The sequence below is a fragment of the Serinus canaria genome, chromosome 14 (assembly GCF_022539315.1).
Source record: "Serinus canaria isolate serCan28SL12 chromosome 14, serCan2020, whole genome shotgun sequence".
In the NCBI taxonomy this organism is placed as follows: Eukaryota; Metazoa; Chordata; class Aves; order Passeriformes; family Fringillidae; genus Serinus; species Serinus canaria.
Genome location: NC_066328.1, coordinates 7612011 through 7625738, shown reverse-complemented (window position 1 = coordinate 7625738; position 13728 = coordinate 7612011). Strand labels below are relative to the sequence as shown.

The 13728-nt window shown below is 44.2% G+C and overlaps 1 protein-coding gene across 4 annotated transcripts in view; it reads left to right on the top strand.

The window, feature by feature from the left end:
- The first annotated feature begins 761 nt into the window (after positions 1 to 761).
- Positions 762 to 13728, top strand: part of MYH11 (myosin heavy chain 11) — a 54789-nt gene continuing 41822 nt past the window's right edge. For all 4 annotated transcript variants that reach the window (XM_009091911.4, XM_009091910.4, XM_018915992.2 and 1 more), the window contains exons 1-3: positions 762 to 908; positions 6770 to 7128; positions 12001 to 12157. In XM_009091911.4, coding sequence (XP_009090159.1) covers positions 6787 to 7128; positions 12001 to 12157 — 499 coding nt within the window. In that variant the 5' untranslated portion in view covers positions 762 to 908; positions 6770 to 6786. The remainder of the gene's footprint in view (positions 909 to 6769; positions 7129 to 12000; positions 12158 to 13728) is intronic.

The window sequence follows — 13728 nt, the reverse complement described above, 5'->3', positions numbered from 1 at the left end:
TTGGGGGGTGTGAGGAAGGTTTGATGAGGACCAGAGCAGTCCCTAACCCCTGCAGGTCTGGCTCCCAGCAGCCTGTCCTGCTCTCGCTGCCAGCACACGGTGCCTGCTCCCTGTTCTGTGTGTGTGTCCTGGGGACTGTGCCCCCCCAGCTCTTCACCACTTCTCTTCTGCATTTACAGGCACAGGGAGGTATTTCTAGGTAATTCTTATATATGAACAAGTATTTACAGTCCTTTCTCAAGAAGTGAGCTGCACACTGGAAAGAAACTTTGGCAAATCTGCTGGAAAGGTGGCAAACAACCCTCTTGTTTCCAGGGGCAAAGGATTCTTAAACCAGCCCCAGGCTCCAAATGTCACATAAACACAGGGAGACCCAGAGCCACAGTCCTGCTGTGTTAGGAACAACCCTCTTTGCCCAAGCAGCCCCTGAACTCAGAGACAAAATGCACTGACAGCCGGCAGGAAACATCCTGTGCCACATGGGCCATGACCTGTCCTTTGCCCTTCTAGCACAGGGACATGAGGGGCAGAGAGACTGGCAGGAAGGAGTTAAAGGTCCATCTGCTTTGTCAAACAGCAGGGAAAAAGGGTGAAACCCTGAACTTGTGATTTAGGGGCACCCCTTTCATACATCTTTTTGAGAGCCAGAACCAGCTTGCTTCCCAAAAAAGTGGCTCGGGGCAGGGGCCACAACCCAGGGTTAGGCCCTGCTGGGAACGAGCTCCTTGGCTCAGGCTGTGCTTTTTAAGCCAGGTACCAAAAGGATTTTCCAGCAGGACGTGGTTTCCAGGGCCCCTCCCCACTGACAAGATTCTCTATATAGGGAGGCTGCAAAGGCAGCAAGGACTTGGGCTGTCCCGGCTGGTGGCTGTATCTCCAACTCACTCTGCTCCCCCCATTGGACACCTGTGAGTACCAGGGGGCCAGGTCCCTGCTGGGGACAGGGCTGGGGGCTCACAGGCTTTGGGAGGGGGACTCTGGCAAGTTAACTCTTGCTCTGCTCTGCAAACACATCCAGAGCATTAACCTGGGGATGGGAACAGACCTCTCAGATGTGCTCGGGCAATTCGTCCTGGTTTGTGTTAATGCTTGGGTTCTGCTTAAAATGCATAGAGACTGTGCATGCTGAAAGTGGGCACAGGTGTTCTAGCCTGCCTCAGGTCACTGCTAGCACTGCCATTGCTGGGTCGAGCCTGAAAGACAGCAGAAAAGCTGCAGAGGAGTCCACGAGGTGCAGGGCAGTGCAGGTGGTCCCGGCAGCTGCTGCAGGTAACCATCACTTGTGCATTTGGGAATGAAAAACCTGAGCTGCTGAGGTTCCTAACCTCTCAGCCCTAATAAAGGACTGCTGAAAGAAAGTGCAACCAAATAAAATAATCAGTTCATCAGTAACTAGTTCTTTAAAGAGGAAAAATGCTTAAAAATTAGAAGAAGGAATGGAATCCCTTTTACATATATGCCCCAGCATTACATATGTATGTTTTTAATATGCTGGGAACAAATTTGAAGCAAAACAAATCTGACCATTTACTGAACTACAGTAATTTCAAAGGTGACATGCCTTTTTTTAAAATGGAAAATAAAGCAACAAACTTCTAAGAAAATCCCATAAGTAAGTTAAGACGACAGTAGATGGCAGTGCAGAAAGCAGCTTCAGCACCATCCCAGAGGTTCACGGGCTTCTTTCACCTATCCCTGTCTGTGTCTGTGTGCATGCACACCTATTAAAATGTTGATATTTATGTGAAAGGAATATGTGTGTGCATAATTAAGAAGCATAATGAGATATTTTCAGTATAACAGAAATCAGAAGGCTTGTCATTATCTAATACATCCATATTAGTAAAGCCTTTTCTAAACTACACTTGTTGAAAGACAAGCCCACCTTGTCCTTCACTCCCAGCTTGGCCCTGACAGGCAGTTTGCAGCAGGATTGTCTGGATGGACTGACTGGCTGAACTGCCCAGGTCCCCCCTTCCCTCAAGCCTCTGAGGCAGAGGCTGAGCTGATGAACTCCCCGAGAGCAAAGCTCTGATTAAATTGTCACTTCAGTTTAGTGCCCAATTCTGCCCTGGCCGTGTTCACTTGGATATAAACAATGAATTTTATTATCTCATTTGCAATTGACACACTAGTCCCTAAAAGGTATTTGTTTTGAATTTGTTATCATTACATTTTTGTGGAACGGGGAGTATTGAGCAGAACATCTCCATAAAAGGCAGCGTGGGGATGTATGCAGAGATCCCAATGCTTTGGAAATCACAGAGACTTATTAGTTGCAAATCTGATGGCTTTGAAGTGTGTTAATTTCAGGAGAAGACAAGAGCTAGAGACAGCTTTCCAGCTTGTGCAAAGTCCAGTTAAATTATGGATTATTTGCGAATTATAATCAATATATAGAATTTTATTTAGTTAATAGAATGACATTACAAGAATTTAAAATAGCTGGTATTTTCCAGATAAAGGGACTCTAGCCCTTTTTTTTCCTTCTTTTCTGATTTTTACAGTTTATAACACTGGCAATAACTAGGGCCAATTTCTTTTGAAAATCAGAAAATTAATCAAGTGTTTAGTCAGAGTTATGGAGTAAATCACATTAAAAAGGTGAGATGACTTTATTATAAAATGAGGCACTTAGAGTGAATTTGACTGAAGCATATGGAGAATGCAATACCAAAAAAAGGTGAAAGGCCAGGAGCGATTGATAGCAGTGCTCATGATAAAACTGTCAATGCTGGGGAATTCCAGTTCCTAAATGAAGGTCACAAGGTTAGGATTCACCCCTAGATTATCTTTTGATTATCTTTTTTTCCAAGCAGTGTTCAGTTGGATGATTCAGTTAACTACTGGAAAAGTAAAAGATAAGGAAACTGGAAAGATCATAGTCAGGAATTACTGTAGCCCAAGAAATGCAGTTTGAGTCAAGAGCAGGTTACTGCTACACTCCCCATCAGAAACTACTCCTGAGAGCAGGACTTGGTTTTTGAAAATAATTGCTAATATGTTCCTCTGTTGCAATAATTATTCCCTGTACAGGTGTGATAAGGCTTTATATTGACATGCACATCCTGCAGAGGAAGGGAGAAGTGTCCTTTATCTTTTCCTTTGGGGAAAAGCAGTCCCTCCAAGCTCTGGCTCAGGAGGCAATTCTGCTTGGCCAATAACCTTTTAATTAAAGTGAACTTCCTGGGAATATTTATATTTCATCCTTGAAATAATATACTCAGAATAAACTAGTTATAGAGACAGCATTCAGCTTCTGTCATTAACGTGAAAAGGGAAAGGACAGTGAAGGTCAGCCAGATATCTCCATAGTGGGACAGCAGACAGAGGAATAGCTGTGGAAGTACCCATGTATGTTTGTGTGTTAGACAAGTCGGTGTGTTGGACAACAAATGGATCAGGTTAGGTGTAATTTAGCACAATTCAAAGGCAAAAAACTTCACATCAATAGTATTTTTGTGACTGCTTTTCCTCCTTTATTCTCAGGATAACTCACTTCTGGGTATAAAGTGTATACTCTTGTACATGGTTTGGGCTAAATGGATGAGAACTTCCTACCACCTCTTGCACATGGATTGGGGTCTCCATTTCTCTCTGCCAATCCTATGGGTGAAACCCAGGAACTGGCTAAAGGGCCAATTTTGCCTTCCCAGGGAATGTTCTCAGCAGGCTGTAAGGAATCTCTCCCCTTGGCCCATACTCCCAGTATCAATCAGGGCAGACTTGATCAGAGATGGACCAGAAGATATAGTGCCAATTATTAATCAGAAAGCTTCAGCATCTCATTAGCAGCTCATTAGTCCTCACTGGGACAAATCCATAATTGAGTTGAGTTTGTGGAGCTTATATTCTACCCTTTTCATTCAGATAGAAAACCTTCCTTTATAACGAACATGAATAGTGCACATTAATAAATAAACTCAATTATTAATAGCCATTAATCCACACTTCAGAACTGCATTTCTTTTTTCATTGTAGTGATACTTGGAAGCTGCTAAAACTTTATCCTTAGATTCCAGAGGTTCAGTCATGAAAAGTTCTTTTCACATAAATCCATGTTTTCTCCTCATTGTGTTTCAGAGCCATTCAGGGACCAGTTCAGACTGTGTCTTCACTAGTTCTTGTAGGAGATCTATTCTTACCATATTCAAACTAGTCCTAGTGTTTGGATCTAGGGAATAAGAACCTGTATTTCCAAGTCCTGCAGTTCTTTCCACCTTATATACCTTCCAAATGGATCTTGCTTTGAAAAAGATTAAATTTAAAACTTGCCACGTATGTACAGGAAGAAGGAGGAGAATGTAGTTAAATGCAGACAGACCAGCTCTGAGTTTCATGCTAGAATCTGTGGAAGATGTTTTTGACTTAGCGTGTAGCAAAGAAAGGAACTTCTCCTTGGTCCTTGGGCAACAGAACAGACAAACCTCTGGGATGTCCCACTGTGACATGCTTTGTAACAGGCCAACAGTTTTAGCTACGGTTGGGTTTTTGAGGTGGATGGTCAGGGTGATTTGGCAGTTTGATTTCCATCATCATTTTCTGTCAGCAGCCTCAGAATAGCAGGATTTCACCCCATGAAGCTCAGCTCTGCAGTTCAGTCTCACTTTTGGTGTTTCTGAGAGCAGTACCTAATTCCTATTGATATAAAAGTGCTGTCACCTGGCATTTAGCCTCAGGCAGCACTCTCCAACCTTTCTGATGCTGCAGCATGGCCATGGAGCTCTCTTCTGGCCATAGGATGGGCTGAAAGCCCTGTCTCCACTGCTGCAGCAGTTCCTGCCTTGCTGCTGGGGCAGTGGGGTGGGGAATGTGCCTTGCCTGTTGCCACAGAGTGGGAAAGGCCAGGGCAGCCCCTGCTGCTCTCTGAGCCCTGTGAGCTGCAGCTCTGGGATGGGGCAGAGCTTCCATGGCTCCCCTGTGCAGCAGCTTCCCCCCGCAGCCGCCAGCTGGAGAGCTCAGCAGGAGAGAATACCATCTCCATTATTGGAACTGTGCAGCTCTACCAGCCCTCTTGGCAGCCAGGGAGCATTTTCTGCCTTAATCCACACAGAGGTCAAATAGTTTCCTCTTGCTCTCTCTTCCAAGAATCTCCTGGGAGCAAGCAGAGGGCCACATCCTACAGATGCTCCCTCGCAGAGCCTCAACAGTGGGGAGCGGTGCTCAGGGGCCAGTGCAGTGCACAGGGTCTCCCTCACACATTGCACCTTCATGGATTATCTGGGCAAATTTTCCTCTTTGGGATTTCCAGTCAAGGCTCTAGAACAAGCACATTTAGCTTTTTTTTTTTTTTTTTTTTTTTTTTTTTTTTTTTTTTTTTTTTTAAGACAAGACAATTGTCACAGTTTAAAGAGCTGGGGCACCTAATTTCCACTGGATTTCAGTGGGATATCACCTAACCTTCTTAGGCACCTCTAAAAATCCTAATTTTGTTTTTAAGCTTTATGTCACCTTCGACATGATCCATGTTTCCTTCTCAGACCCCTCATAGAGTGTGGCCTTGCAAAAAAACCTTAATCTGTGGGAAGGCTTCAGGGACAAATATTTGGAAAGCAAGCTCTGATACTCCCAGAGCACAGTGTGTCCATTAGGCTACATACCACAGAGCTTGGTCGTTACAAATATTGTCCTGCTCATGGGTTGACTGCTGACATCTTTAGCAGTCAGTTCTCCAAGCTCCCTCCAGATTCATGTTTTTTTGAATGCTGTAAATATTAAACTCATTCTCAATAAGGAAATGAAGCAGCCTCTGTCTCCTAGAGATGTTTTTCTTGGGCACACTCTATTTGTAGCTCCTCCCCAGCTCTCCTCTCTGCTCCACTGCACAGCAGGTTTCCCAACCAGCACACTCTTTCTGCCCTGGAGCAAACCACAAATCCTCTGTGTACTCCTTCCTGCATTTAGACCTGTGCCCCCATGGGATAGAGCAGAGCCCTTACAAAGCTCCAGCACTATCAGCACTGATCTTGCTGCCACATCCAAACTTCAGTGGCAGAGCAGGAGAGCAGCTCCCTGCTGTCTCAGCACCATGCAAAGCAGCCTGGCTCTCACCTATGGGGCAGATACATCCAGCTGCTTTATCCAAGTGCAGCTGCATGGCATAGCTGCACCATCCTTCCAGTCTGAGCATCATGGTTCACAGTATCTTTTAGCTGAGGCAATTCCAGGCTTGTTTCATTTCTTCTCTCTCTCATGTGATAGACACTTACCCTTCAGAAATGATCAGCTTCTACTGTCTGACCCATAGGGAGGGCTAACTCTAAATTACTTCTCCTTCACCAGCAGAATTGACAACATTATTTTTCTGTTTTTTCTGTCGACCTTGTCTTAATCTTACTCTTCTCCAAATTAAACATTATTAAGTGATTGGAAATAGTCCTTTGCAAGAAAGGTTCATTTCTGTCCTTGCTGTAACACAGCCTGGGAACCATCCTTCTACTGTTTATTTCATTATTGCGCTGATATTTCAGTATGCACCCAACAGCATTTGGGTGATTGGAAATTTTGTACTTGTCTGAATTCAATTAACTTTGTGACGGGCAAGAGCTGAGGCTGTAGGAAGGAGTTCAGCTGGTGGCCCTGGTGCAGTTCTGTCTCATTGCACAGGCACAGGCACCAAGTATCCACGTGGAAATGTGAGATATGACACAGGACCTATAGTGCTTTGGACCTACTGCATGGCAGATTTGACAAATGTGTTTTGCCTGGAACACCTCCACATTTGCCTTCCTTTATCCCTTTAAAGCAGAATATTTTGCTTCCTCAACAGGTGTCTGCTGAGTCAAAATGGCTCAAAAACCTCTCAGCGATGATGAGAAATTCCTCTTTGTGGACAAAAACTTCACCAACAACCCACTTGCCCAGGCTGACTGGTCAGCAAAGAAACTGGTTTGGATTCCATCAGAGAAACATGGATTTGAAGCAGCAAGTATCAAGGAAGAGAAAGGGGATGAGGTGGTAGTTGAACTGGCAGAAAATGGAAAGAAAGTGACACTGAGCAAGGATGACATCCAGAAGATGAACCCTCCCAAGTTCTCCAAAGTGGAGGACATGGCAGAGCTGACTTGCCTCAATGAAGCTTCAGTGCTGCACAATCTAAGGGAGAGATACTTCTCAGGTCTCATTTATGTGAGTAGACCCAAACACACACAGAGCATTTCCCATTGCATGTGACCATGTCCCACAGACAGAAAGGTGGATCCCAGTCACTGCTGGGATACAGGCCTTGTGTAACCCTACCGTGCAAGTACTAACCCCCAGCAATGGCATCCTAACCCAAAAATGTTCTAAATTCACTTTATTCCACATGATTCTCCTGCTTCTTTGATAATTGCTTCTTTACTTTATTAAATTAAAACACTTCAAGGTTTCTTCCTCAAAATTTATGGATTCCAAAAGAATATTGTTGGCTTGGAAAGTACTCTCTGATAGGGGAACAAAATCTGAGTCCTGCTGTCTGGGAAAAAATTGATAGGGACTTTTAAATTAATTCAATGTAAACCTAAACAATTTTCCAGTAACTGGCAAAGAGAGCATACAGGAAAAGGCAAATGAAGCAGTTTTACTCAGGCAAAACTCCCACTGAAAGGCAGCTGAAAAGTTCTGGTTTGGTGGAGTTAAACCTTATGTGTGGATAAATGGACAAACCCACTGGAATTCAGGCAAGAGTACTTGCATGTACCAGTGTGTCACTGAAGCAAAGTCAGGCATCCACTAAACCTTTTTGTCCCTCATGTTGATCAAGGAACAGATCAGACAAACCTGGACAAATTATAATTTCTCTATGTTCATGTGTGTTATGGCAAGATTATTCTGTCTTTCAGTCTTCACAAGTACAACACAACAATATTTTGATATTGATAACCCTGCAATCTATCCACATCAACAGTTAGCAAACAGCACAGTAAGAAAGCCCAAAACATTTCCAAGGAATTTAGCTGTTATCTTTGATTTTACATGAAGGATCCCTCTGTTGTGCTGCAGAAGTTATCTACAGTTACAATCCATGAAAATTTTACTTGCATGACAGAACACTGATGAGTGAAAGAAACTACAGAGTTTAAGTGGAAACAGTAGTCAAGGTCTTATTACTAATATTCACAGAATTCACAGAATTACTAGGTTGGAAGAGACCTTAAAGATCATTAATATGAGGAATGCTAAATTTAAAAGTAGGAAATTAAGCAAAAAGTAAGACAGTTATATGGACTACAACAAAGAATCTGTTTACTTGTTATATGCAACTTCAAAGAGCTAAGCTCAAGATCTGTGCTTCAGGAATGTACTAAAATGCACATGATCAGGTTCCTGAAAGAAGCTAGAGTTCCCATCTTTTCATTATTTGAATTTATTGGATTTTAGGTTTGCAGGTGAACATGTGGATCCACATGCTATTATATCAGAACATGCAGCCTTAATGATTGAAACAGACTTTTTCTGAAAGTGTTCTGCATTGTTGCAAGAATTAAAAGACTTAGTAGGTTAGTGGGATAAAATGGGGGATTGGGTATTATCTCTGCAACATTCTGCATAGCTGTTCCAGGGTTTCCATTATGTTTACTTTATGGAATTTTCACTTTCTACGGAAAGAGGAAATCAATTTCCAAGAGTGGATAATGTAATTAGAAATCAAAGAGTTCTTTATGGAGGCAAAAATGGAAGTATACCTGAAATTAAGTTTTATTTCTTAAGAGACTAAATTTTAAGATAGTAAAATTTCAAAGGCATTAATTTGACTTGTAGTGCAACAAGTTATTTGTATTTTCAGTATGCAAAATCTGCTTGAAACTGCCCAGTTTTATACAGTGCTGCCCTACTAGATGTTGCCATACCTTTTTAAAAACAGAGGGGGCCTCTAAAGAGAATTTGAGTCTCACCCACTTGCAAAACTAACTGTAAACAACCATCTCCTGGCTTTGCCATGTGTTGCCTAATTTGCATCCCTTGGAGTCCCACATATTCAAAGGAAACATGACCTCAGCATTTCTCTCTCCAGAGCATCACTGATGCAAATGGAGATTCCCAAATCTGCTAAAGAAAAATAATAAATCCAGCTGGAAAAAGAAATCATCTCCCCCTTGCATTTACATTAAATATTTTTAAATAAAAAGATTCAGTGCAGAAATTCACTGGGTGACTGCACCCTAGAAAAACACCCTGGATTTTCGCTTCATCACAGATAATTAAGATAGAAGGGCAAGAAGAAACATGAGCCACTAACTCATGCTTTACATTGCTCAGAACAAAAAGAATCTGCTTTATCCACACACAAACTACACCAAAAATATTATATAAGCATGAAGAACACAGCAATGCAACTTCACTGGATTTGAGAGTAGAATCAAATTCCTTGTATTCATAGGCACTACTTGTTCAGTCTTCACTTAACAGTGAAAAATGCTGTCTTTGGTACATAAAGCTAAATAGGCATGTTGGAACTGAGTTTGGTTTGGACTCTTCTGCCCAGACCTAGACATTTACAATGCAGATGTGTATTTGTGCCAGTCTCTTGTAAATACCCAGCAGCAGCAATCTGAGGGACACCCAAACTCAGCACTTCCATGGAACTATCTCTAAAACAGTTCAGATTATGTTCTTCCTCCAGACCCTCTGGGGAGAGATTCAGCCCCTCTCCAGACAGGCTGTGCCCCAGGGAGAAGGATTTAAGGCATGGAAGCTTCAGTGCCCCACTTTCCATCACACACTTGGCCATGTCAAAACATCATCTGTACTAATCCAGCTCCCCCAGATCCTTGCAAAGCATACACCTGGAGCTACAATCAGCCAAAATAAGAGGGCTTCATTAAATTTCCTGAGGTGAAGAAGGCTTCATTAAATGAAGAGGGCTTCATTAAATCTCCCGAGGAGATCATATCAGTCACAGTCCGGTTAGAAATGAGGATTCTTGAACTTCATCAGCTCCAGCTTTTGCTCTGCCTTAACAGCCTGCTTCTTGTGCCTCAAAATTAGCTCTTCAAAGCAGTGTTACTGTGTGCCTGGGTGTGCAAACAGCCCTGCATGTAGCAAGGCAGGAAATGCCTCGAAATCTCGGGGAAGGGAGGCCTAAATAATTTCCTTAATTTCCTCTCCTAATTTTTAACTTGGGTGGGGATGATTAGTTGAGTGTGTACAGTAAATCTATTTATACTACTAAAAAATGCCTTCCTGTCCTTTCCATAAGGGCCTTGGTGGCCCTTCTAGGATAAAACCGTCACTTTCCATGTGTGTTGGAAAAACTAAAACTGGCAAAACTAAAACTCATTTTGACATGAGCAGCACGGTTTCATTCTGACTTCCCAATGAAAATCCAGCCCAGCCATTCCCCACTGAGGGGCTCAGCCTGGCCATGCTGAGACCCTGAGCTGGGTTTTCCTGGGCTCAGCCTGGCCATGCTGAGACCCTGAGCTGGGTTTTTCTGGGCCGGGCTGGGGATGCTGAGACCCGGCAGGGATTTGAGCTGGGTTTTCCTGGGATTTGAGCTGGGCTTTCCTGGGCCAGCCTGGCGATGCTGAGAGCCGGCGGGGGGGATTTGAGCAGGGTTTTCCTGGGCCGGGCTCCCACAGGCCCAGGCCGAGCTGAGGGTCCCCGGAGCAGCCGTGCCGTGCCGGGCCGTGCCGGGCCCTGGGTGCCGCTCCCATATAAAGCGCTGGCCGTGCCGGGCCGTGCCGTGCCGTGCCGGGCCGGGCCGGGCCTGGCCGGGCCCTGGGTGCCGCTGCCATATAAAGCGCTGGCCGTGCCAGGCCGTGCCGGGCCGTGCCCTATTATGGTCAGCCCAGGGAATCCCTGCGCCCGGAGCCGCCCGGGGCCGCGGCCGGGGAGCAGCGACAGCTCCGGCCCCGCTGGGACACAGCCCCGGCCTCTGCTTCTCACACACGGCAACAAAATCAAATAATAGCAATAAATATTTTTTTAAAAAACCCAAACAAACAATTTCTGACTATATCAGAAACAGCACAGTTCCATTATTTCTTTTTTTTTCCATAGGCCAGTTTAAATATCGCGGTACTCCTGGCTAATATGAGATACTCTCTCCTTATATGAGAATTATGTTCTCATAACTTGGGTGTTTGTTGGTTTGTTGTTTCTTTTTTTAAACTTTGGGGGTTTAAATTTTATTTTATTAAATTAAATACTCTTGCAAATTTCTTACTTTTAGCAGCTGTTTGTGAAATATGGCTCTTCACCTAGTATCATATGGTATTATCTCTGGTCCAGGTCAATAGCTGAAATATTTCAAAATAAAGGAAAATTAAAAAAAAACATTAAGGAAGAAAAACCAAACAAGACAGTATGGATGAACACCTATCAGCTGGCAGCCACTATTCTTGTTTATGTATATATTTTTATATTAATACCTCCATTAAATTCTAAACAAACCACATATTTCTTTAAGTTTCCTGCAGAAATACTCATGCAGTGAAGGCATGGTTAGTCTCCCAAGGCATCTGTTTGGAACTTGAGCAATTTTATTTAAGGACTCTCATCAATCATCAGCGTTACATGGTGTTCATAGAAGCTTTTTCTAAAAAAACCCTTCAAACATCAATCCGAGCTTCTTACCTAGGATTTCAGTTTACAAAATTTGATGCCTACCTGAGCAGATATTTATAATATATTAAAAACATACTCTGATAAGAAAATGCACATATAAGTATTAATTATTACAGTATCACCATACCCTTATGTGTGATAAGGGTATGGATTATATACTGAAAATAACTGAAGTTAAGGAGCTCTAACATCAGGTCACGGTGTTTCTACAGATTGCTAAATTCACCTGCTTTCCAGCAGCTCACTTATTAGCAAAGATGATTTGTGCACTTAGAAAGCACCCAGGCACATACATTCAGAAAATCTGCTTCCTTTGTTACCCTGGGCAGAGCACAAAGGAGCACTGCTGCTGAAATCCCATTAATTCCCTGCAGCCCCTGCCTGTGTTTCCCAGCCTGGACATGGCACACGGTGATGTTAAGCCCAGCTTTTATCTGAATTCCCTTGCAGACTTACTCAGGTCTCTTCTGCGTTGTGATCAACCCCTACAAGCAGCTGCCCATCTACTCAGAGAAGATCATTGACATGTACAAGGGCAAGAAGAGGCACGAGATGCCCCCTCACATCTACGCCATCGCCGACACAGCCTACAGGAGCATGCTGCAAGGTAGGACAGCCCTGCCAGCCCTGCCTGGCTGCCACAAACACCTGGGAGCTCCACGTGTGCTCCTGCTAGCAGCCAGCCAGGAACGAGCTCTCACACAGGGCAGAGCTGCCTTTCTAGAAGTTTCAGAGGAATTCTTTGGCAGGAGCAGCAGTGCACAAACGCTGTGACTCAAAAAGGAAAAACAATCCTTTCACCCATCTGTGTCGAGGCATGTGGGAAGGTTTCAAAGTCAAGCAAATAGTTTTGGCAAATACGGGCATGGAAAATGCTCCCTCTCCACTAGTGGAGACTATTCCAAAGTTAGCTGTGAGCGCTGCTGGATCTGTCAGCATTGCTGCCCTCTCTCCCCAGCAGAGCAGATTCAAACAGGGTTTTGGGGCTGCTTTTCCTACAGCCTGATGTCTTGAACCCTGAGTTGAGATGTGCAGTTTTCCAAGAGGGAATGGGAAGTGGGAAAGCAGTTGGGCCCCAAAGGGTTCAAACAAACCCCCAAAATTCACAGAGCTCTCCTCCTCCTGCAGTCACTTCTGACAGAGTGAGGGGATTTTGTTCTTATGAAAAACCATCATTTAGGGATGAAAAAGCTAAAGTGATGGATATAGGAGGCTGCAACACCTCCAGAATACAGGGCATGACCAGGTGCCATCTCACATCGACCTTGGGTGCTACAGGAAACCAGGAGCTCTACAAAATATTTTGAAGTTTATATGCCCTCATAAGGACCCTGACCCTACAGAAATTCTGGCTGACAGCTATGGCTCAGCAAGATTCACAGGCTTGGCCCTAAAGTTTAGGGCTTCCCAGGACTAGGACTTTTTCCTTCCTATGGCTTACATGACACTTCTTTCCTGGAGCCACTTCAATCCTTTTATTTAAGTGGATCCCAGAAGGCAGAGCTACAGTGCAGCAGAGGAGGACCAATAAAGCAACAAAAATATCCTGAAAACAGACCTTCCTACACACTATATGATATAATCCTAGTTATAAAAAACTTACTTGGCAGAAGGCCACAGTCTCATATCTGTGCTCCAGCTTCCCTCCTGAGCCCTGTGCTCTGCATCCAGCACTGTCCAGGGCTCCAAGCAGGCCCTGAAGCCATTCCTCCCTCTGATCCTTTATTTAAGCAGCAAGCCTTGAGGGGAGTTCTGGAATAAGCTCCTGGCTCCTGCAGACCATCAGCAGTTGTGCAGGGTCCTGTACCTGTCTCTAGAAATGAGGTGGGGGGAAAATATAGAAAAGGGATATAAGCTATCTGTAGGAAAGGGGAAAAATCTGTATGACTGCAGCCTATGCTGAAACAGAATTTCTTGTCCTGACAATAGATAGGTTTTCTGCCTAAAGTGAAAGTAATCTCAGCACAGATGAGCCGGATCCAAGCAGCATAGGGATGTCTCCCACTCCTCTCTCTCTGACTGTCTCCTGTCCCTCCCAGCACGTTCTCCTGAGCAGTGGGAAGCCACTGGAGCTGCTTTGCCCTCACTGTGGCCATTAACTGCACTTAGAGCAGCATGGGTTCAGCTGTGCCTCCCAGGCTGGCTGCTAGAGGGAGGAGGCAGCAAGAGTGCAGGCTC